This window comes from Ixodes scapularis, unplaced genomic scaffold, assembly GCF_016920785.2.
Source record: "Ixodes scapularis isolate PalLabHiFi unplaced genomic scaffold, ASM1692078v2 PGA_scaffold1__304_contigs__length_218370807, whole genome shotgun sequence".
Taxonomy (NCBI): Eukaryota; Metazoa; Arthropoda; class Arachnida; order Ixodida; family Ixodidae; genus Ixodes; species Ixodes scapularis.
The window spans coordinates 104,030,841-104,052,688 of NW_024609846.1; the positions used below are offsets into that span (position 1 = coordinate 104,030,841).

Sequence of the window (21,848 nt, forward strand, 5' to 3'; positions counted from 1 at the left end):
ATATCGTTTAAGGCCACAAAATTAACGGTTAGGGGATAACTGTTGGACAGTATTCGTTTCGAAAATATTCTGACGATTTCAAATAAAATTAAGTTCAATACCCGACCACTTTCTTCAAAGTAACCGGCCTCAAAATAAAGACAAGGCCCTTCATTCCACCAGGAAATCACTGATTGCATAACAGAGTAAGTATATTGCATGGTATATCTTAGTTTGAAAACAATCTTCTTATGGGACCATTTTTCCCTACCTTGGACTTGGGACCATTTGTTCCTACACCCATGAAAGGGGGCTGCGAGTACATGTTGTTCGACGGCAAATGACACAGTTGAGGGGGGCTACTAAGCACTACATATGCAAGCCTTATACCCTTGAATATCTTGCTGCTAGGAACGCGACGAAGGAACTGCATTTGTTAGCTGTTCCTTTTACTATAAGACTACAAAACCGCGTCTCCTCATGTAGTCTTGCCAAACAATGGTACAGAAGTCGCTCTCTACGCACTTCTAATAGACATGACTACCATCAGCCATCCAGAGTGTTGTCCGCTTTCTTCCGAGGTTCTAAATGTAATATCACATTTGGGGGCATTGACGCTCAAGAAACTGTGTGGCAACGGGCTGTCATCGTCGGCCCAGCGTTACCATCCGCTCCTATTCCCAAACAGATTTACATCTGTAGGAGCTCGAATCATGAGAAATTAGTATTTAATGGGTAAGAAAAAGCAAGCATTGCAATGCAGAGATGAAAGTTTGTCGTGAGGTGCCCGACAGATACTCGAGCGCGATGACGTAACCTCGGATAGGTGCAGACCTCAAGAGCTTTCGTTGCCTCTGTGGCGGCGACGGGTTCCCTCGCTTTAGCGCCGAATTTCTTGCGTGATCGCCCCATAGTTCCGGATCTTGGGCTTGGGATCCACGCAACTTACCGGATCAATTTAGATCCGGACAACGCGGAACTCCGAAAACAAACGCACGTGGTTGACGGAAACGCGTTTTGAGTTGCTGACAATAATGAGCACTCTTTTTTCGCCAATTTTAGCGAAAACTGTTGATCAAACGTAATCGTATAATCTTATATAGTAATGACACTTTTTATATGTTTTAAAAATAAAATTAGCATAATTTTAAAATTTTTGGAATTAATTAACGGCATAGTTGCGGAAATTTTATAAATTTGAATAAATTAACGCAGCCGTAGTCAACTCTACATTAGGCGCTAGCCGGACAGATTAGCCAGACGTAGCCGGACGCCAAGCCGAACAACGCTTGCGAAGCAAGTCCGGCAAGTCGTTCTTCCATCGTCTCCGTTGGCGCGGGTTTTTCAATGGAATATTTGTAGCGTTTACATCTCCATATCTTCCCTTTTTCTCCGGTAACCTCCGACGCCAAGATGAGTTACGCTCAGGTGCACCACGACATCATGAGCCTGATGTTTTCCAACTTGGCGACGGAGTACGAAATACAGAAAGCGAGTGAGTATCCCTCCATTAGCCACTGACACGATGCGAACGGCAGGCCGTGCTTTGGCGCCTTGGCTGCACGTGCACGATCGAGGCTCACTAGACGCCGAAGCGTTATCGAAGGTGGAAGGTTCGCACAGAAGGCGCGGCAACTGAAACTCCTTCCTGCTGTTCTCATCCTCTTTGTGACAGCTCGCGCAGCACTCCGTCATGCCACTGCATTCACTGTGTGACCTTGCCTCTTTCATTTCATGTGATCCGACCCAGTATCGTCCGGAACGTTGATCGAGTACGTATTGAAGATAACGAATCGGCCCGTGGAGTACGCGTGCCGAAGGGAGTGTATATCTCAACGATGTGCGTCTCCTTCTGCAGGCTCCACGCGTTCTTCCGGGCTCCGCTGAAGCCGGCCCTGAAGCTCATCGACGGACGTCGCGTGAAACGTATGCGAAGCCGCAGCGGCAGGATCGCGTTTCAAGTGACCGGGGAAGCCAAGATCTCGTACACCTGCTTGCAGGAGAGCAACTTTTGTAGCTGCTACTCCTACCTGCACCAAGGCAAGAGAATAGACTTCTTCCAGAATCAAAGCGACCCTAGCAACGTGATGCAGAGCATCTTGGGTACTGATTGGCCACTATACTTCGTGTCACTAATTGCGCGCAGTGCAGGCGAAGGCAACGCCATGCGAGGGGAGAAAGGGCACACTATGAAGTTTGGGGAGGAGGAGAGAAACTTCCTCCTCTCTAACACTCTTAGTGCTCTCCCATTCTCCCCTCGCCCTCCACTGCCCACCTTTCCCGTCCTGCCTTCCAAGTGCTCACCCTTTCTCTCATCACCTGGCATTGCCTTCGCCAGCACTGCTCACAACTAGTGACAAGGAGCACAAGTTTCAGCTTTGATTGGCCAACCTCAATGGACCTCTTGGCGAATATGTGCTGCCACCTAGACACGCGACTGGGTTCGAGGCTAAGTGGCGAGAAAACAACGTGCGCACAAGGTCTTTCCCACCCGTTCCACACCCAAAATGTCAGCTACATCCTGTTCACCCATTGAGACGCTGCGACTTCGATACGGCTCCCCCAAACTCGTCTTTGTCCCCATCGTGCGTAATCTTCCGCCCCGAAGTTGACACAACGAAACCATCTTCCCTCTCTGCTTGGCCAGAAGGAAGAGAGAGAGAGAGAGAGGGTACTGGAACCATTTACTCTCAAACCAATGTTTCTACAAAAGGTCCATTCACGACACCACGTCGAGACCAAATACAGTGCTTGCACTTTCAAATACGCGACTTTCCTTAAATGCGTAGCAATAGTGTAGGCGTTACCTACCGATATGGATGGAATGCTGGGGCACGCTTTTTCCGATTTCGACATGCTGGAGTTAGTGCACAAAGAAACACTGAACGATGATGGCACAAAATCTCCGAGCCGGCAGGGTGATGCTGCAAGCTTGAGTGGCAGCCAGGCCACCTGAAAGGTATAGGGTGCGGCAGGCCATACTCCTACTCCCCGCTAAGCCTAGGCAGGCCCTTACAGCTGCCAGGGTTCCATGTTTCTTTGGGGGGCTCGCACGAAGATGTGCGGGTGCAATGCAAGCGAGCGCCGACTTTATTTTCATGCTGTGCTGGGACGCACTACTTCATCAACAAGGTGATTAAAACCGAAACCATGCAACTCCTCTCTGGATCCTGGGGAACGGCTGATCCTGGCAAGAGATCAAGAGCAGTCATCAGAGAGTATGATGTGTCTCGGAAGATCCGGCATTTGCCGAGACGTATGTCTCCAGCCGCAGGAGTTGAATAGGCCTGGGAGAGAAGGGAAATCCGGTTTGGCCAAGTTTAACAGTCCACGCGTGCTCGTACTTCTGCGGAGCGGCGTTGTTGTTGGGGGAAGCTGAACGTAACTATGTTCCAAGTAGCGCTAGGAACATGCGCCTGGTAAAATTTTGTAATCATATTATGCATTCTAAGCAAAGAAAATTTTTTTTTTGGTCTTTTCAAATAAAAAAAATTGGTGTCTTTGTGGTGTTGCTGCAACATTGCTGACATTTAGACACTAAAATAGGCGCTGGAATTTTTGTTGATCTCGTTTCGGTACCCCTTTAGCACAATGAAATGTACCTTTTTTTTTTTTTTTAATTTTTCAGCGAACCCCGTATAATAGTGCACATAATTTCTTTACGGCATTAGAGGGCTAAAGGCACCTGTGTCATAGCTCATTTTCAGCCCAATTCAGTTTTGGAAACTCGTATATGCGCAATTCCTCGGCAAAGAACTGTACATTTTCTAATAATCTTTAGCTTTTTTGGTCAAGAGAGACGGTTTATAACTCGTGATCAAGAGAGCGGATTTCGCCGCTTTTGGGAAAAGGTAAAGGAGGCGTGAAAGGGTTTTGAAAATGTCGGAGCGTATAGACCTTTCCAGCGGCAGCCTCGAACGGAGCGATTTACAGCGCGCGTCCCTGGTTTTGAGAGGGTACGTCAGTGTTGCCCGACTGCGCTGAGCTGTGGAGTTTCTCGTCATTGGGCTGTGGCAGCCTGCGTAGGCGCAATTCCGACCGCTGGTGGCGGCTGAATTGCCGCGTTTTCTTTTTTTGTGTGTTCTGTGGCGAACATAATTTATAGAGGTCTTTAAGAAAGCAGTGCTCTATTTTTGGGAACAAACACAAAGAAATGAAAGCTGTTTTGGTGAGTCCGTGCGCGACAGGACAAATGCAACTGGAATGTTTGTTTCATTTTATGTTCATTGTTTTACGGCACCGTACACTCAGCCGTATCAATCTATAAAGGTCAGAATATTTGACCACACAGGATATCCGAACTGCATGGATATTCTCATCAATGGAACAACATATATTGTACGTACCCCACGGTGCCGCGTTATCCGAACAGGATTTTAGGAAGGTCTCAAATAACACAGCATATCCAATATGGTGTCGACGACAGTCACTTCACGACGGTCGGACGGAATCCGGCGTGTTTTGGGGAACATGTAGAAAAGGGCTCCTTTTTTCACAGCTTCAAAGCAAATGAACGAACGTGTCTATTCCGTCCCCACACCCCGGGCCCGACCTTATCGGCTATTTTTCGCGAAGACCCGGAACACAGCCGGGAAGGCTTTTTGGAGATTATCTCAACGGAAATAATCCTCCAAGAACGTCGAACTGCCTGCGTCGCGGGCTGCTTGACGTTCGCTCTCTTCGTTCGTTTCCTGCGAAGGCCGTTCAGGCAACGAGCCCTGGTATTCCCTGGTTCTTACTGTGGAGGATAACACACAAAGGGTAAGCATCCTAAACAGGCGAATAAGGTAAACACTTCCAAGAAAAGCCGGCAAACTCCGAATGCAAAATGCAGGTGGGGAGTCACGCTGACCGGGTTTCCACAGCTCAGGCGGGCGCCAGAAATTTCTGGTTGATAGGGGTCGCTCAATTCGCGAAATGGCGGCGGCCAGAGGGCTCTTTTTGCAAAGGTCTATACCGTACTTCGACTTAGCATAACGAGGCAAAGGGCGAAGGCTAGTGCCCTTTTTTTTTCTGACAGAGTGAAGCACGCGACAGCTTCTTATGGGAGTGCTCTTTAACTTCGCATTGATGTGTGCCTCATTCTGTTACTCTGATCGGCGTGCCACGTCCATGGCTTTTTTCTTTCGCCAAGTGACACTATTGAACTGTTCCAAATATATTTCATTTTTTACCGTTTATTGATTTTGTGACCTTTCTTTTTTTCTGCAGTACTCAGGAAACAGGAAATCCCAATGGTAATTACTACTCTCCAGCACTTGTAATGTGACTGCTTCTTCTATGTGCTTGCACAACCTAAAATGTGTGAAATTTGTACATTTACAGTGCAAGCACGTACTCGCTGCCAGGCTTGCCGTGGCACTTGGCAAGTGCGAGGAAGTGGACTGCTCCGACGACACCATGATATTCGTGCTGCAGAACCTGTTCTGATGTGCGTGCAGTATGCAAGCGTGTTTTTGTAGATGGTAGCCAGTTCACAACAAAACCCTGCCTCTGTAGCATATAATTTGTTATGAATATGAAGGTGTGGAGCTTAAATTTTGAGCAAGATCTCCAACTTTGAACAGTTGTCAAAATACAAGTGGGAATATTGACACAATATTACAAAGAGACCCAATCTATCAGTCTCAAATATTAAGAGGAAAAAAAAAAAAACATGCTCGGGGTTGTGTTTTGTTGAAATTTATTATATAAAGTGTACATCGACACATATTTGTTCTGTATTTTATATTAAAGGCATGCAATCAAAATCGTCAACCACTAAGCACCCAAAAAAGTACATATAGAAATAAAGTATGCTGCCTCGGAAATGTCGACAGGTTCTTTCCGCCTTGCCGGCTTTTTTGCGCATCTGTGGAATAGGAGGAAAAGAGCGTTTCGATTACTTCAGGCGGTGCAACAAAAGTGTGCAATGAGGTTCTGAAATTTTCATAAGAAGTGAAATTCAAGTTAATTTTTGCTTATGAACCAGGTCAGAAAGATCATAAATTAAAAACTTTCAACCTTGACGACTTGAATTCTTCCAAATTTAGTATGAAAAGCCTGACACCCAAAAAAAAAAACCTTTGCTGGAAGATATGCATCCCTCTTAAATTGTCCATTTATGCAACTCAACCTTTGCTTTAAGTAAGTGTGTATGTTTTTCTTCCTGCCTGCTCATATCAACTGGGACTATGTCATTTTAAACTTTCATACATGACAGCACTGACTCCACAAAATTTAGCTCGAGGTGTTACTCGTCCTATCACCTGTTATTTGCTACTAGAGCACAAGTGTTTACGAGTTGCATATCTTTGCTTTCAGGCACCGTCTCACTTATGGGTGTCTGGCCGCAGTGGACGATAGTAGTCGTCCCATTTCAATCCAGCTCTGTAAACATGGCACACAACAACATTCTTCACGCGTCACAGCGTATCCTTCATGAAGGTTACAAGAAACTCGCACGGCCTCAGAGCAGCTCTGATGGCTCACAGCATCCACTGTGGCCGGACGTAAAGTGAAAGGAAGTATAGTATCGAGCTTCTGTAGCCTATGAAACTGGTGAACTCGTGTTACGGTCCAAGACTAAGCACCGTACAATTGCGGCAAAATCTTACCCTCAATAGTCTGCTCCGATGGTGGGATCAACGACAATCTGTTTTTCGAAGGAAGGCTGCGCAACCCAGTAGAGGGCATCGGCGTAGATCTCTGTGCGCTGAGTCATCTGCCATGGAAAAAAATAAGCGCAAAATGAGTTATTGGTGATCTCGCACAATTTTCTTAAAGATCTGGGAGAGGAATCGAAAGATGGGAAAGACCAAGTCCTGGTACACACTTACTCTGAAGCCCCAAGAGTCTCTGACTTGGCGGCACAGGTTGAGGTCCAGCTCAGTCACCAGAAGACCGTCCTGCGTCCTTGACAGGCCCTAGAAGTATTTGGGACAACAGTTGCGCAAAAATGCCTACAGTGTGGTGGTGAGCAAAATGCTTAGCTTTTACGTTGTGTAAGCAACAGTTTTCAGCGTGAAACGGTAGCTCGGAAAGAAATTTTCGCTTCAAGGTTTGCTAGAATAGCAGCAAAACGGATTGAATGATTTCAGCAAGGTCGTCCTTGAAGTCTAATGTATGCTTCCGGCATGCCGCCCAAGGTTTTGTGAAGTATATTGGAGAATCTACGAGTGTGATCATTTAAATACAAAGTGTTGTGCGCTTTCCTTTCTTTTTTTGGTTTAGAATTTTGAAGTGAGGTCTTTGATGCATTGTGTCAAAGTCAAAAAGAGGGAGGAGTACTAAAACTATTGCATTTGACACAACATGCACAAAAACTAAAAATATGACCTTAGTGTGAACCAGAAAACCTATATAGCTCAAAGACAAAACTGGGAAAACTATTTTCCTATGGAAGCAATTCCTTACATATGATGCATGGACAGTGTTACTAGGGACAAAAGCAAACATTATGCGTTTGATGTTGCCACTATACACATTTGCAAGTGCTGCCTCAGGGCACTGCTATCTTGCTCAATTGAGGTGCGCCTGGGCGCGGCCATAATGCGATTACGACGCCTTAACAAGGCTTTGTAATCGGATTATGATGCATCCAAGCGCACCGCAACTGAGCAAGATGGCGGTGCCCTCAGGCCGGACTTGCAAACGTGTATATGTGTCCCTCGCTAACATGTTTACGTTTGCCGTGTGACAAAAAGCGCCTGAAGATGAATGTAGCGGTACTCACTGGGGTCCTGCTTCCATCTGGAGCTGCTACATAGCTAGAGCCTGCAAGAGAAGGCTAGAAACTTAGCCATTACAGTTCCAACTCTGGATATCCTTGGGGAGGGTACTTGGTACGGAATGAGCCTTACCGTAGAAGTGGCCGAAGTCCTTGTGGGCTGTAATCAAACGGGGACAAAAGAAAAGTTTCTCGTTTAGACTACATAAATCAGGATCGAGAGAACCAGGCAGTCGCTTCACTTACCACCTTTCTTGTTGCCAGATGTGAACTCGTTTGGAAAAACTTCCTGAAAAACGCATAGAAGCAACATCAAAGGTTACTCATGCTCCCTATGATACTTTATTCACACACTGAAGGAAGCTGCGGTTTTCAAACAGAACCATGAATGGAGAGAATGAAGCAGCCATGTAGTTGCTACATGTTCAAATAACTGCATGCCACTGGTATGCACAGGGTGGACAAAAATCATAATTTTTATTGAAAATCGTGACTTTTAAAAAATCTAATAAACCAGTTTTATTTCATTTACATCAGATTGATTTAAATCACTAAAGCTAGAAATTGATTCTTTATCACTAAGTAGATATTTGTCAACATCGCAGATTGATTGACCAATTTGTGTGATCACTGATAACAATGCAGAACAAGTACTGTAAATGTAAAGTACAGTTTAATTAACAAGTTTTCATCATTGCAGTGCCCACCATACTAAGGCAAACACATCAGATTTTTCTAGTTAAAGTTTTATTTGATTTTTCTTACACATTCTCGCTCAATCGCTATAGGACATTCATTTTCTAGTTTCCTTTGCATTTTGATTTTCTTGCCAGTAGGATGTTACGTAACTCACTAACAAAGGGGAAGGTAGAAATCGAGCTCAATGTCCCGATTTGCCCACAAGATCGCTTCCTTTTGCTCGTGTTCAGCCTTATATAAATCTTTCTTGCTTGACGATTCTTTGATTTAAATATGAAAACATAAACGATGGACAAAACAGTAAAAAAAAAATTCTTTTTACGGGTACTGTTCAATTTAAATTGTCCTAGTAAAACTGGTGCAATTTAAATCAAAACTTAAATTATATTGGTTTTTACTCTTCACCCTGGGTATGCAGGAATGGGAGCAGAAAGCACCTCCATTACCAGTCTTTCGATTCCGTAATAGACCCTTTTTAAGAGCATGGTGCCATCTAGTGGCTGCTGCACAAATGATCCAAGTCCACCATTATTTGGGCAGATACTCCAAGCACATATTGGACGCAAGGGCTAGTTAGGTTAGGTTAGGTTAGGTCAGCTCGGCTCGCATTGAAAGAATGAGTGCCGCGTCGGCGTTCAGCAAGGGCTTGGATCCAGTCGCCCACTTCATGCCCAAGAAATGGCGACCGCCAATGTTGCTTGACAGGGTTTTGAGAAGAGTCTATTCCTATCAGTCACAAGCTTTCTCTGAAAGAAAATGGTATATGGTTGGTCACTCCGTACTTACAGTGCCCACTCTGTTGATGGCGCAAGTGAAGTAGCTGTTGGCAATGGCGGCGTTTCTAGCCTCGACGTGCCACAGTGGCTCGCTGAGTCCGGCCACGGTGGCAGACGGGTTGAAGACAATGTCCGCCCCATTGGCGGCATACATGAACCAGTTGAGAGGGTGGTGTCTTCCGTAGCAGATGTTGATCGCTATCTTTCCTGTTAAAGCGATCAAAGAGCGCACAAATAGGCGAATATCATCTAAGATGCATTCCTGGGTAGTGAGGGAGTACAGTACACCAATAAGCCTTTGGAATGGACAATATAAGGGCTTGACTTTGGTGAGCGTTTCTTTTTTTTGTCCTTGTCTTTTGCACTTTTAAAAAAAAAATTTATTATGAATTAGCATCGATTTTTTTTAGCTTTCAACCCTCTTCAATGAACGAAAGTTCAATTGTTCACAATGGCTTTTAAGAATGGCTAGTATTTTAGGGGTAGGCCATTAGACTTATAAGTGATCTACCTTTGTGCACATAGAAATGTCTCGGTGTCCACTCACCAAACTGTGTCTGAAACACTGGGTGTCCCAACTTGGACTCCATGTAGTAGGTCGACTGAAGGGAGAAGGCATGCCACATTTTGGATTATTCGGTGCGAAGGTATTGTTATTTATTTACGATAGGCTCAATAAAAGGGCTACTTCTACTTGACTCTCGTCAAAGACCCAGGAATAGCCCTGTTTTGACAGAGCAAGGCGCTAACCTGACTCACCTCATTGAAGTCTCCTACTCTCGGAATATGGTTCTTGCGGGACTTGCCCAAAATGGCACCACTGTTTGACACCACGACAGCCGTGTTCCACATGACGTCATTCTCGTCCCTCTCGAGAATTGGGCAGACAACGACCATGTTATGTTTCTTGGCCATCTGTGGGGGAGACGATGCACGGTCGCTGTTCTGTCATCCAAAGTATTCCAGCTGACATGTCGTAAATTTGGACTGCTTGAGGCAGAATGTCAAAGGGCAGGGTATTGACCTGCTGGCACAGCTGGACAGTCGGACCATGCTCTGCAGACTCTGCAAACTCGCACCAGGGCGTTTTCTCTCGCGTGCAGAAAGCAAAGGGCATATCTGAAAGACGGAAGGGGTCTTATTCGTAGAAACCTCCAGGCATGCCTCTTACCAAAGTGCCGATAGAGTACACGAAGACAAGTTGGCTACACACATGTGTAGCCAACTAGCCCAACAGTTAATTTTGATACGAAGACAGAACTGCAATTTTGCACGCACTTGGGTGATGCTGTAATTATGAAGTGTTAATTGAAAAGTGAATTATGGCTGATGGGGACAGAAACGATAGAAATTAAATTAGGGGATATGGTGCCAGAGTGTGAATTGGATAATTGCAATAGGGATACTTTCCCAGGGTATCTTGCAGATCCAATTGTTCTTATCTATATATTATGATGCACATTATTACTATACTTAATTTCACCTTAGAAAAAAAGGAAGTTCTGTGCCTTGTTCATATGCCACACCACAAAGTAGTTTTTACAAGATTTGGTTGTCAGAGGAAGAAGTATGCTTTTAGCGTTTGAACTGTGCACATCTTGATAACATATATCTAATCTAAAAAGCACATATATACATTTTAATTATCTACATAAAGCAGTAATCTAGTGATTTTATCACTGTTCTTGAGGCAAAAATAAGTACAGTTCCTTGGTTATATTTCAATTGATATGTGTAGCTTTCTGTACCCACTCAGCCGCATGAATATTGTTCCTAAAGTTTCAGCAGAGAGTTAGTTGGCCTCCAGAATAAATCTTTATTTTTGACACAGCCCAAAGAATTGGTAGCAACGAGTACACCATGTGTACGAAAAGTAACTCTGAATGCATTCCATGTGTCTACATCAGTATGCAGGTTAATTGAGCTAACATAATATCATTGCACCTCAAAACAAGCCCATGCAAGCCTTCCCTTTGTTTCGGCATAACTCGACCAAGGGCAAAAGCTGCAGCTCCAGCGAGCAAGGCACATGATGCTATACCATCAGTGTGCAGTCTTCCTGTTGGGAGCTGTCATGCGCTTTGCTCCCTCACTGTAAACAGCTCGCTTGAGCAGTGGCTTCCACCATTTGCCAAGTTATGTCGCAACAAAGTATGAAAGTAGACCAAACAGTCGTCTCCGTGTGCCAGCATGCCACGACTGCAAGCCCCGACTTACGCCACGTCTCCTGAAAGCAGATGATGTTAACACCACACAGGGCAGCGGTGTCCACGATGGTCTCTATGCGCTTGTGCAGCGCCTCCCGTTGGGCGGTGACGGTCTCGGTCGTGGGGAGCACTATCTTGTTCTGCACAAGCCCGACACGCACCACTCGGGCAGGACGCAGCTCCTCCCTCTCAGCAGCCATCTTGTAGCCCTTGAGCTCAAACTTGTGTTGTTTCGCCTGGCCCAGAGCATCCGAGCTAAACTCCAGAGGACTGGAAGGAATACGCTAGGTCACTGAACCAGGCTGAAGATGAAGGATTCCACAATTTGAAAATCTTTTCAGCATGTTGCAGCTAGTGTTGCATACTGGTGTTACTTAACCAAATATTAGTAGGGATGTGCAAATAGTGGTTTGTACTGAATAGTGCCGCATCATTTATAGCCTTTACGGTGTAAGAGAAACCATGACACGCTGAGCTAGGTTTTATTCCAAAATGCACAGGGACAATAAATGACATAGGGCCCTGTCTTGTGTTTCCTCTCACTTTTTGTATCCGTGTTTTTTGGGTATAAATCTTCAGTATGAATCGGAACCAACAAGCTCAACTTGCAGTATGACATACCACGGCTATCGTTACAGTACTGAGGCAAGGAATGGATGGATGGTCGAACAGCATTTTAGCGAATGCCGACTTTTCATCGAAAAACACTTTAGCGAATGCTTGGCCGCCGCAAAGCAGTGCTTACAGGTGGGCGAGGTGTTTTAACATTTTGTCATGAGTCGCCACAGACTGTCATGGCGAAGCGGAGTATATGCCGGCGGTGGGCTGGTTTAACACGACAGCCCCAGTAATTTGCTAATACGTCGATTCGCTCGAATGCCGCTGTTTGCTAAAACGTCATTCGCTCATGTTATATGGACCCTGATAACCAAACATGTCTTAAAATTATGCCTGGAACTCAGAAATACTGGGCATCCATGAGAAAACCGAACACTGTTTTTCGCACTGCAAAAATAAACAAGGTATCGTGGAGAGCTCAAACTCCGTCAGAACGTAGCCCCAGCCGTTTGAGCAAGGTGCCAAAGTTTCAGCACCAACCGTTATCTTATTCAAAAGTTGTAAGTGGTTTCCTGAAATTTTTAATGGGAACATGGGGCCCATTTTCGGTTTCTGGTTCCATGGAGCTCCATATCCTCCATGTATTCGAGAGCTCCGTCGGCCGCCTTTTTTTCTCATATTAGACAACGGTTGGTGCTGAAACTTTGGCATCTTGCTCGAACGGCTGGCACTACGTTCTGGCGGAGTTCGAGCTCTCCGCGATGTCTAGTTTATTTTTTCGGTGTGAAAAACAGGGTTCGGTCCTTTCGCGGATGCCCGGTACTACTCATTACATTGGTATTTACGATGGTTGTTACGAATAATTTATTTCAATTTTGCGTGAATACCCACTGGATTTATAACGAGCAGCATGCATGTAAACGCGCCAGGATGTCAGTTGCATGAAATAAAATTGCTTCTTGGTGAATACACTAATTTCTCTCCAAGAAAGGCGAGCTCAGCTTCCGGCGACAGTGCCACGACGCGCGCCTATCTAGGTCGCCCATATCTCACTGCGCCTGACCGCGCGGAAGTGAAAAAGAGTCTAGCGTTCACCTGCAGTCTCTTCCGTAGAGAACAGCGCGCACTTTCTCGTGCTCCTCGGCAGGAAGGTGCTCCTTGAGAATCTTCTCCACGCTTTCGAACTCTTCCTGACCAGCCATCTTCGTGGAGAATCTCGGACACGAACTGAATGTCTCGTCAGCGCGGGCCGGACCTGCGATATGTTGCTGCGCCGGTTACGAAGTCGTGAAGATGCGACGCCGTGGCCTACTTCTCAGACGCGCAAAAAACCAGTTTGACCTGAGGGCAGCGACGAGCAGCAAAAGTGACGACTCGGTATTCGGGTTGAGTTCGCCTTGCGCAACGCAGACGACCACTTTCTGGATTTCTTCGAGATATAACGCCTGCCCGTCGCCTTGAACTTTAAAGCGCGTCTGCTTCGCGACAGCTTGTGTCGGCGGACAGTTTTGTGACGTTTCGTGTGTCTCCTCCCGCTGGCCTGCTGAGCGTATTGGGTTGATAAAGAAAAAAAAAGAAAGAATAGAAATCATGTATTTCCGCTCGTACAGTTGTTCTGTCACGCGCCACGCTAGTCAGCTGATCTTGATTCTTTCCAACCTTGTTTCCAACAGCCAACAATTGGATTCCACTGGACAGCTGAAGGGCTCGAGACAGCTGCAAACAACTCGTTAAAAAAAAAAAATTGAAATAAATTAAACTTATTTTGACGTAAGCGCGTTGGTGAAGCTAAATAAAACAGAAAGAATAAACACAGGGACCAACAGAACATGACAGCAGCACCGAAAGGTGCTATTCTGTTGTTCTCTATGTTTATTCTTTCGTTTTTATTTAAATTTACCTCTTCAGTTTTTAGATTTTTGTTTTTATTTTATAACACTCAGTGACGTTTGTTTTATTTTATATGTGCACGCCTGCTGTTTTAGAGCTTTTGTTATTGAACGTAACTGGGTTGACCTGACATAGTGGGGGGGTCACTGCTTTGCGGAAACTCAACTAAAATGCTACCTCTAGTATGAAGTCATAAAAAAAGCAAATATCGTAACATTTAGTATATTGTCAAATAATGCTTATTTATTTATTAAGTGAATTTTGATTGTATTGGTTTTGCTTGAGTTTCAACGTTTTATTTTAAAATATACTGTAGACACTGTAGACAATAACTCTATGCTGTAGACCTGTACTAGCGTGATTGTGGATTTACGCACATTTTCACTGCTAGGGAGTCTTCCTCTGTGCTGCCATGATTTATTGCAGCTTCGGACTTACGATTTATAATTTAATAAAATTTTTAAAACATAATATACACTTATAACAATATATAAAAATAATAGAAATAAATATGCACTATATTTTTTATTTAAAATTGTTTTTAATGTAAGTAACTGCGGGATTGGTGTTTACAGCGCCAAGAAACGTACCGGGTACGTTCGTAATTTTGAATCAGGTTGTCTATTTAAATCCGATTTAATCGAGTGTTCTTTGCTACGAGAAACGACAAAATGTCGATAGGAGTGCCTATAAAAGTTCTCCACGAAGCCGAAGGACACATCGTCACCTGTGAAACTAACACCGGCGAGGTGTACCGAGGCAAATTGGTTGAAGCGGAGGACAACATGAATTGTCAAATGGCGAACATCACAGTCACCTACAGAGACGGCAGAGTCGCCCAGCTCGAAAATGTGTACATCCGGGGAAGCAAAATTCGCTTCCTGATATTACCGGACATGCTCAAAAACGCTCCTATGTTCAAAAAGGCCGGCACGAAAACGGCGACCGCGTCGGCCGGCAGAGGGAAGTCGGCAATATTACGCGCCCAAGGTAAGATTTGTGTTTGAGCTGCTTGCTTGCGAGGGAGGTACGAATGGGGGCTACTGGTTTATGTAATCACTGATGTCATCACTCTGCCTAGTGCAAGCGGCATTTTCCGCTAATTTCTATATCTATGAGGTTTCGCTCCGGAGCCTACTGGCGTCTTCGCTGTTTGGACGTTGGGTGTCAACGAAAGGCTTGTAGAAAAAGGAAATATTTGTCTCCACCGAGTTTACCCCATTTACAGGGATTGTCCGGTCGAAACCGGAGGTACTTGAGTCTTGCGCTCGTTACGTCGAAGGAGCCTTCATGTAGACAAGCGTCATTTTTATTTTGATATATGATCTCCCGTTATTGATTAATCCTTTCATGAGCGTATGTAGGAAACTGCATCCCGAATTTCGCCAGTGTCAATGGCTGACATCCGTAGGTGCTGCGTGACGTCACAAAACGCAAAGGTTTGCCGGATGGTCGGGATAACAAGCGTTGGTCAATTAATGTCTTGTATTTTGTTTCAAATTATGTAGTCTCTTAGGCTGTACCCTACTGAAATACGGTTCTTTTAATGCAGTTTCCAAGCATGGGCAAACAAAGTCACGTCTTTTAGCAGGAAATTACTCGCAGATAGCCACAGGCTTCGAGCAAACGTATGCCGTTTCGCGCAAACACAACGGCGACGGCCAACAATCGAACTAGGGGCGCTTGCAAAGCAAAGGATGCAGATTTCGCCTCTGAAGCGGCACCTAGGTACACTAAGGGGTATCTGGGTACACATGTCGGCGGATCCACTGGATCGGTGATGAGGCTGCGGGCCGTTCCCTCGGAGGCGATGTCCGCGCGGGTCGAAGGCAAACGGCGAATCGTTCAAATGCATGTCGTCACTTGACTTGGACGAGCTTGGTGAATCATAGTCACGCTCCATTTTCACACGCGGGTCAAACAGAATCGGGCTGCACGCATGCTAAACACAACTTCTGGTATTGTTTCCAGATAACCTAGCTGTTGGTTTCGGTTTCGCTGCATAATCAAATTGATTGATCCGATTTGGGCGAGGAGTGGATGGACGCAGTTTAATATCGTTGGCACAGTATCACACCTCAGCTTACGAGCCTTCTGTCCGCTTAGAGCTCAGCACGTAGCTCTCTTCTGTGAGTTGATTGCTGCAAAAGCGGGATCTCAATCTTGATGGGAACCCAGTCCCTACGCACGGCAACAATCCACTTCGCTCGTCACTGCACGTCTCGCGGAAAAGTGTGGAACGTCATGTCTTGGCTCGCATGCGCTGCCCAGTGGTTGTGGCACGTAACCGCACAACAAAAATCTCGCCCAAGCACGAAACAAGTCGAGCGCAACAACAAAAACAAAGCATGCTGAGGCGTTCACTCGCAGGCAAACGACGAGACAAATGCCCGCTTTGTGTTTTCTGAGGTCAGAGCTTCAATGTTGCCAATGAAAGCAGCGTTTACGTCAGAATGCGATTGGAGCAGTATAAATTCAATTTCTCACGCAGAGGGGCATATAAAATTCAGATATTGCGCGTACGATGAGCCTCTAGGCAATAACAATGATATCCGATTGCTTTCTCGAATACAAAATTTGACCGGACAATCCCTTTAATGGCAATTTTGCATACAGGAGTTCCCTTAGCATTCATGTGTAAACAGGTCGAGTGAGAATGCGAGGTCGACGATTGGTTGCTTTGACCTCTACCTAAGGAGAGGTAGGGGTGAGGATGATGGAAGTTCCCGATACGTGTTTTTTTGCATAAGCCCTGCAATCTTCTTTCTAGCAGGCGCTTGTACTCGCTGAGCGCATGCTCCAATGTTGTGCAGTACTACCGAAGAAATTTACTCTCTCGTGTAATGTTGCCACTAAGAGTAGAAGTGATTTTACGTCAGTGAAGCCATATGAGGCAAGGTGGAAATAGGAATAGCTAAATACTCCCTTTAGACCAAGGAGTTACTTCTTTCATGCCTGTCAGCCTGGTTCAACTTGGTAGCTAGCATGAACCTGGATGCTGCATGCCATAGCGCTCTACTGTCAATGAATCTACTGAGTGAATGTGTGAGCAGGTAAAGAGATGATGTCTTGCATCTAGTGTCATGTCCTTTTCTCTGCAACATATCTTTGTTCCATTCTTGGGGTGGCAGTGGTATGGGATGTCACTCAAAGAGAAATCAAGAGAAAGTGTACAAACAAGCTGGTGATGCTCAATCATAATCAAAGCCTGGCACACGGGAAGTAGAAGAGTGACACACACAAGAGTGGCACACACACCATATGAGAACATAAGATAAAGCAGCTTTCATAGTAGAATTGCCTTGGGTTAAAATGGTGAACATGTCAGTGGTGCCCGAGAGGTACCAGCACAATCAGTGAGTGTGAACACCGCTCTGCATAGCCCTGGTACAATCAGTGCCCCCTGTCGATTGTTACATAAAGTATAAAGGCGCTTTGTGGATGAGACATAACATCTCCAGTGATTGTTACACCACCCTGCACTTCCGGATCGTCTGCTAGCGAAGATCAGTCGGCGGAACCACGAAACTGCTAGTGAACTAGAGAATTTTTCGTTAAAAATGTGCGCTGGCAAAACTAGCATTTTTTTTTTTGTAGGGTAACTTTTTTATTTGAAAATTTTGGGATTGTTATGATTCTAATAACAATACTGGACACTCTGCCAATGCCTTTGTGCATGCATAAAATTCTACTAAAACTGTGTAATATTTTCTTTGCGCGAGTTTTGCGAAAGCGAAGGACCGCAAACCTGCATTCGCAAGAAGTTAGCGCGGTGCAATTGTGGACAATCTTTTGCCCGCTGCAGCCGTAAAAGCAACATGACCCAACATAAATCAATCGCAAATTTTCCCACAGCGAGTTCGGCTTCGCTCCGAGTTATACAATAACCAATGAACCACTCTGCAGCTTGATTGAATATTACAAATGTTTGCCCCATCACTCGCGCATAAAATGGCGTGTGTGCATACAACAAATTGTAAAGGGCATGGTCGGTTCATCCAGACGACCCAGAAGTGAAGGGTTTTGCAACACGCGCAGGAATCTACTTGTCTCGACTCCCTTGCATCTGAGCTTTACGGAGCATTCAACAAGGAACACTGATAGTACCGCAGGCCATGTGGTGCAGTGCTCACGCTCATATTGATAGTGATGGTACAGTCGTGCACAAAGTTAATAGTTCCACGCAACCATGCATTTTCTTTTTCTGCGGGGTGCCGACTTACCGGCACTCGTTTCAATTGTCTATACATTATGGTTTGGTTCATCCGCAACTCAGAAGCTGAGGCCCGTGAAGGGTAAGCAGAAGATAACAGCTATAGCATTATAAAATCAAAGAAGTTAACAATTGGTGTTGGTGGTAAAAAGCTGTCTGTTTCTTTTAGGCTTTAATGTCAAAAGAATTCAGAAAAAGAGTGGTGACAATCTTTTATCACATCGAGCGCTTGACACCCACAGTGTATTGGACAATAAAAAAAAAAAAAAGGACTCCATCGACTGTGAATGGACCAAACCAGGACTTGCGGATAATTTGAGGGAGTTCCTTCGGAAAAACATGCATGTTCGCATAGACCCGGTGTTTCTGCGTCACTATACATTTTGAAGCAAAAGGAAAGACCAGCCCAATGCATGTGGTCTAGGCTGTGCTGACAAAGGTGCAGTGCATATTGTCGGCAGTACCTCTGCATGGTTCTGAAGAGTGAAAAAGATAATGCAACCAAATTAGGTCTGCATTCACTGATTAAGCGCATTCTCTTTCGGGATGGTATGGAATTGCCCAAGGTGCAAGGAGCTTCCCCGCTAGCCGCCGTCTCTACCACATGCTCCGAGCGGGTCTTCCATATTGCTGGGAACTGTTTCTGGACAATGCCGGCCAAACTTGCTGAACACAGAGACATAAAAGAACCTTGCTGAAGACTCTGAATCTACCAGAACACATTTTTGGTCATGGTTAGCTTCAGGTTTTTGCTGATCAGTAATGATGCCGTCTTACTGGCGCTGTGTCAGTCTTCATTACTGCTAGAGCTTCCTTTTACAAATGGAGGACATGGTGCACTCTCCAGCTCTTTCTGAATGTCTTTTTTTTTTAATATTATGCGTGACACAGAATTTTCAAATTTTACTGTGGCATTCGAACTAGCTAATATTTCTGGAACATTATCACATTTATCCTTTTTGTTAACCTCTTTCTGAACTTCTCTGACTGCTTCCAACAGTACTCATCCTTCTTCTTGCAGCAAGGTTCCATGCCTCTGCATGAATTTTTTTTTTCTAATGCAAATATGTTGTGTGATAAGGTTTTACACAAATATATAGACCCAGTGTTGTCAGTATGCATGCACAGAAAGGGAGAGAAAATAGTTTAAATAAGGAGAAATATTAAAATAAAGAGAGAAATGGGAGGTTGTGGAGAGATTTTAAAGATGGCAGCATGGCACTAAGCTTGTTTGCTACATAATTGTTTTCTTGTAAAGAGGGTCGCATATCCTCCACAAGAAAACACCGACTTTTGAACGAAGTTCACTTACAGAACACAAGCATTCTTTTACCATTTTGTTGTTGAAGCATTTTTTTTTTATCTTGAAATGTGCACTTTTTTATTGTTCAACAAACAACCCATGCCAATGGAAGTGAACACTGCTTTTTTTTTTTTTTATTTGGTGAATACAGTATATAGTAAAACTTTATTCTTGCTGATATGATCACATGCTCTATGCTCGAGGGCAGCATTTCGTGGAAATTCAGACAAGAACAAAACGTACATGCAAGCTTTGACTCTGTTGAGTTCTCCTCATGTATAGCAATCAATTTTGAGCTTAACTCACTCTTTGTTATTTCCTTTTAAAAGAAATAGCTCCCAATTGCTCCTGGAAACAGGAGCGATTGGGGAAACTCTATTTAGTCGCACATTGCCTTCCATATTCACTAAAGCGTAAATCTTAACAAAAAATTGTGTGACAAGTTGGCGCAACTTTTAGAGTTGCTTTTTATTTTGATGGTCAGAATAGTCTCAGTTGGAATTCCTATTTTTTTTTTTTTTGCTACCTTACATACACTGGCGCAGAATTCCGCGAGACCTCGTTATGGGTTGAGTGCCAAAAGTACACAGATGATTAGCAAAACGGAGCTTTAAATCAGTTTGATGACATACTAATTGACATCACCTAATTCAGATACTGTCAGAATGCATTGAAATCAACTCACCCTTGGAACCAGCGCAGCTCAAGCGCTCAATATCAGTTGTGATTTGCATGTCTACAATGCCTTCATGGTGACTAACCAGAGACACTTAACATTTGTTGTATTTGTAACTGTAATAATATTGGAGCAGCCTCCTATGTCCATGCTTGTGCTCAGTATCCTCTCATCTCAAGCATATGATAAAATTGTATAAATTAGTCCTTACTTTCTGATTTGCTTATTTCTCTACGAGCATCAAAAATGAAAATCTGATCACACCATTTTTATTTTTTTTTTTGACCTGACACTATGTGGCATGGCATGTTGTAATTTTAGGGCAGAACTTGTTTGGGTGTGCTGATGGTTTGATTGAGCTCTTGAAAACTTCGAAGAAACCATTGAGCAATAAGATTGCCATTTAAGACATTGAGATAACATCAGTTTGCCAGACTCCTCAGTGAGAAGAAAATCGACAGAGCTGGAGACTTCAAGTTAAGGGTACATGTTTTCATGCTTTGACTACGTCACCAAACACAAGCAAAAAAAAAAAAAAAAAAAAGTTCCCCCTTCATCCCTAATGAAAATAATCGATATACAAGATGTAGGAACTGCATCTGAGGAAAGTTTGAGAAGTGGGTGTTGAAGCCTGTTCTTGTTCTATTAATTTACTGAATAGTGGTTAGGCCACAGTTGCACCTGCAGTGATGGGATTCTGTGGAGTTTCAACGTTCTGGCAAGCCAAGGTTCCTCTGTGGCAGGTTTTAATTGTGGTTATTTTACTCCGAGTTCTGCGATGAAATATTGTTGTGTTCTGGTGTAGCAGTGTGCTCTGTGTGGTGTGTAAGAACCTTCTTGTGGCCTCTTTCCAGCGGCCAGAGGGCGAGGTCGTGCCAGAGCCCTTTTCCAGAGACGGAAGTAACGCAGACAGCGCTACCCCCAAAGACGACGGCGCCTTGCCTCCAATCACCTTGGTCAAGTTTCCCGACCCTTGTCCCGTCCCGTAAACTGTACCTTCTTGGCATCAGCCCACTTCATTTTCATTTCATGTGAATAAACTTGCGCATCAGTATCTCGCGTGTTTGTTGTATTTCGTTGGAGCCGTTCTCCCCCATCGAAAAAAGGGCGCCGAAGCAATCAGACATTGACGTGAGGTACGCTTGTTTTCTATGTCTAAATTTGAATTTTGGGAAAATACGTGTTTGATTACTTTGTCTTTTTAATCTCGTTTATTTACGAATTCGGAGCGAATAATTACCCAAGCTGAACAAATTTTCGGACATACTCTAATTTGTCAAAGGTTAACAAAACCAACTGCTGCTGAAACTCGCGATTTTAACCGAAACAGCACGAATGGCACAACCGACATCGAAAGCAAATGAGAAGGCACGCGAAATTGCGTCAACGGCCGGTGGTCCTTGTGAAATACTTGTTTACCGACGGGGCCGAAAACCCTCGTGCAAATGCGAGGGCGTCCAAGAGTAAAGAAAGAGACACGTGCGCGTCCTGCGCAGCTGACGCAGCTTCGTCTGTTCGTCGAGAGGCATAGTCGACGTTTAGCGTTTTGCTTGTTTTTTATTCTCGCCGTTTACAGTGGTCACGGAGATCGTCAAGGTTATTTTCAATGCGCAGGTAAGCCCAGAACTGTCTGGTCCGTTTTGCGTACCGTGCTTTTATCCTTTTACAGTCGGTAGACTTTACTTTGACAGTTGACAGTTCTTGGCCTTTTGGCACGTGGTTCTCGCGGATTCGTGGCTTTGCTCGTGACCGTCGTGCGCATTTCGCAGTGCTAAATAATGGCAGGTGCGGGAACAAAACGCGAGTCGAAAACGCCCAAAGCATTGCTGATCGACTCCG

The 21,848-nt window shown here is 44.6% G+C and overlaps 5 protein-coding genes across 6 annotated transcripts in view; 3 read left to right on the plus strand and 2 right to left on the minus strand.

Annotated features, from left to right (window-relative positions):
* LOC8036197 (probable ATP-dependent RNA helicase DHX37) overlaps positions 1-918 on the minus strand; it is a 72,749-nt gene extending 71,831 nt beyond the window's left edge. Inside the window, exon 1 of the mRNA XM_029991951.4 lies at positions 814-918. Coding sequence (XP_029847811.2) covers positions 814-891 — 78 coding nt within the window. The 5' untranslated portion in view covers positions 892-918. The remainder of the gene's footprint in view (positions 1-813) is intronic.
* A 316-nt stretch (positions 919-1,234) lies between these two features.
* On the plus strand, positions 1,235-5,793 carry LOC115330205 (zinc finger SWIM domain-containing protein 7). Its single transcript, XM_029991954.4, has 5 exons — positions 1,235-1,474; positions 1,730-1,751; positions 1,838-2,019; positions 5,191-5,216; positions 5,305-5,793. Exons 1-5 carry the CDS (start codon positions 1,393-1,395, stop codon positions 5,407-5,409), a joined length of 417 nt encoding a protein of 138 aa, XP_029847814.1. The 5' UTR covers positions 1,235-1,392; the 3' UTR covers positions 5,410-5,793.
* LOC8036196 (beta-ureidopropionase) lies at positions 5,646-13,809 on the minus strand. 2 transcript variants are annotated; one of them, XM_029991952.3, is made up of 13 exons: positions 13,269-13,761; positions 13,023-13,182; positions 11,380-11,639; positions 10,187-10,281; positions 9,922-10,077; positions 9,710-9,764; positions 9,173-9,369; positions 7,934-7,976; positions 7,821-7,847; positions 7,694-7,734; positions 6,798-6,884; positions 6,576-6,682; positions 5,646-5,830 (listed from the first exon to the last, which is right to left on the minus strand). In XM_029991952.3, the coding sequence occupies exons 2-12, from the start codon at positions 13,127-13,129 to the stop codon at positions 6,578-6,580; spliced, it is 1,173 nt and encodes a 390-aa protein (XP_029847812.2). In that variant the 5' UTR covers positions 13,130-13,182; positions 13,269-13,761; the 3' UTR covers positions 5,646-5,830; positions 6,576-6,577. The 2 variants fall into 2 exon arrangements, with proteins under 2 accessions (XP_029847812.2, XP_029847813.1); XM_029991953.3 differs by having other exon boundaries at positions 13,023-13,809.
* Positions 13,810-14,369: 560 nt separating this feature from the next.
* LOC8036207 (small nuclear ribonucleoprotein Sm D3) lies at positions 14,370-21,063 on the plus strand. The gene is made up of 2 exons (XM_042290880.1): positions 14,370-14,807; positions 20,864-21,063. The coding sequence occupies exons 1-2, from the start codon at positions 14,489-14,491 to the stop codon at positions 20,911-20,913; spliced, it is 369 nt and encodes a 122-aa protein (XP_042146814.1). The 5' UTR covers positions 14,370-14,488; the 3' UTR covers positions 20,914-21,063.
* A 371-nt stretch (positions 21,064-21,434) lies between these two features.
* LOC8036208 (ataxin-2-like protein) overlaps positions 21,435-21,848 on the plus strand; it is a 66,148-nt gene continuing 65,734 nt past the window's right edge. Inside the window, 1 exon segment of the mRNA XM_040214276.3 lies at positions 21,435-21,623. Coding sequence (XP_040070210.1) covers positions 21,455-21,623 — 169 coding nt within the window. The 5' untranslated portion in view covers positions 21,435-21,454.

Coding starts and splice junctions, on each gene's coding strand:
- LOC8036207 (XM_042290880.1), top strand. CDS start 14,489: ATGTCGATAGGAGTGCCTATAAAAGTTCTCCACGAAGCCGAAGGACAC. Junction 14,808..20,863: donor GGCAATATTACGCGCCCAAG/GTAAGATTTGTG, acceptor GCCTCTTTCCAG/CGGCCAGAGGGCGAGGTCGT.
- LOC8036196 (XM_029991953.3), bottom strand. CDS start 13,129: ATGGCTGGTCAGGAAGAGTTCGAAAGCGTGGAGAAGATTCTCAAGGAG. Junction 9,765..9,921: donor GAGTAGGAGACTTCAATGAG/GTGAGTCAGGTT, acceptor TTCTCCCTTCAG/TCGACCTACTACATGGAGTC. Junction 7,848..7,933: donor ATCTGGCAACAAGAAAGGTG/GTAAGTGAAGCG, acceptor GTTTGATTACAG/CCCACAAGGACTTCGGCCAC.
- LOC115330205 (XM_029991954.4), top strand. CDS start 1,393: ATGAGTTACGCTCAGGTGCACCACGACATCATGAGCCTGATGTTTTCC. Junction 1,475..1,729: donor GTACGAAATACAGAAAGCGA/GTGAGTATCCCT, acceptor GATCCGACCCAG/TATCGTCCGGAACGTTGATC. Junction 1,752..1,837: donor TCGTCCGGAACGTTGATCGA/GTACGTATTGAA, acceptor CTCCTTCTGCAG/GCTCCACGCGTTCTTCCGGG.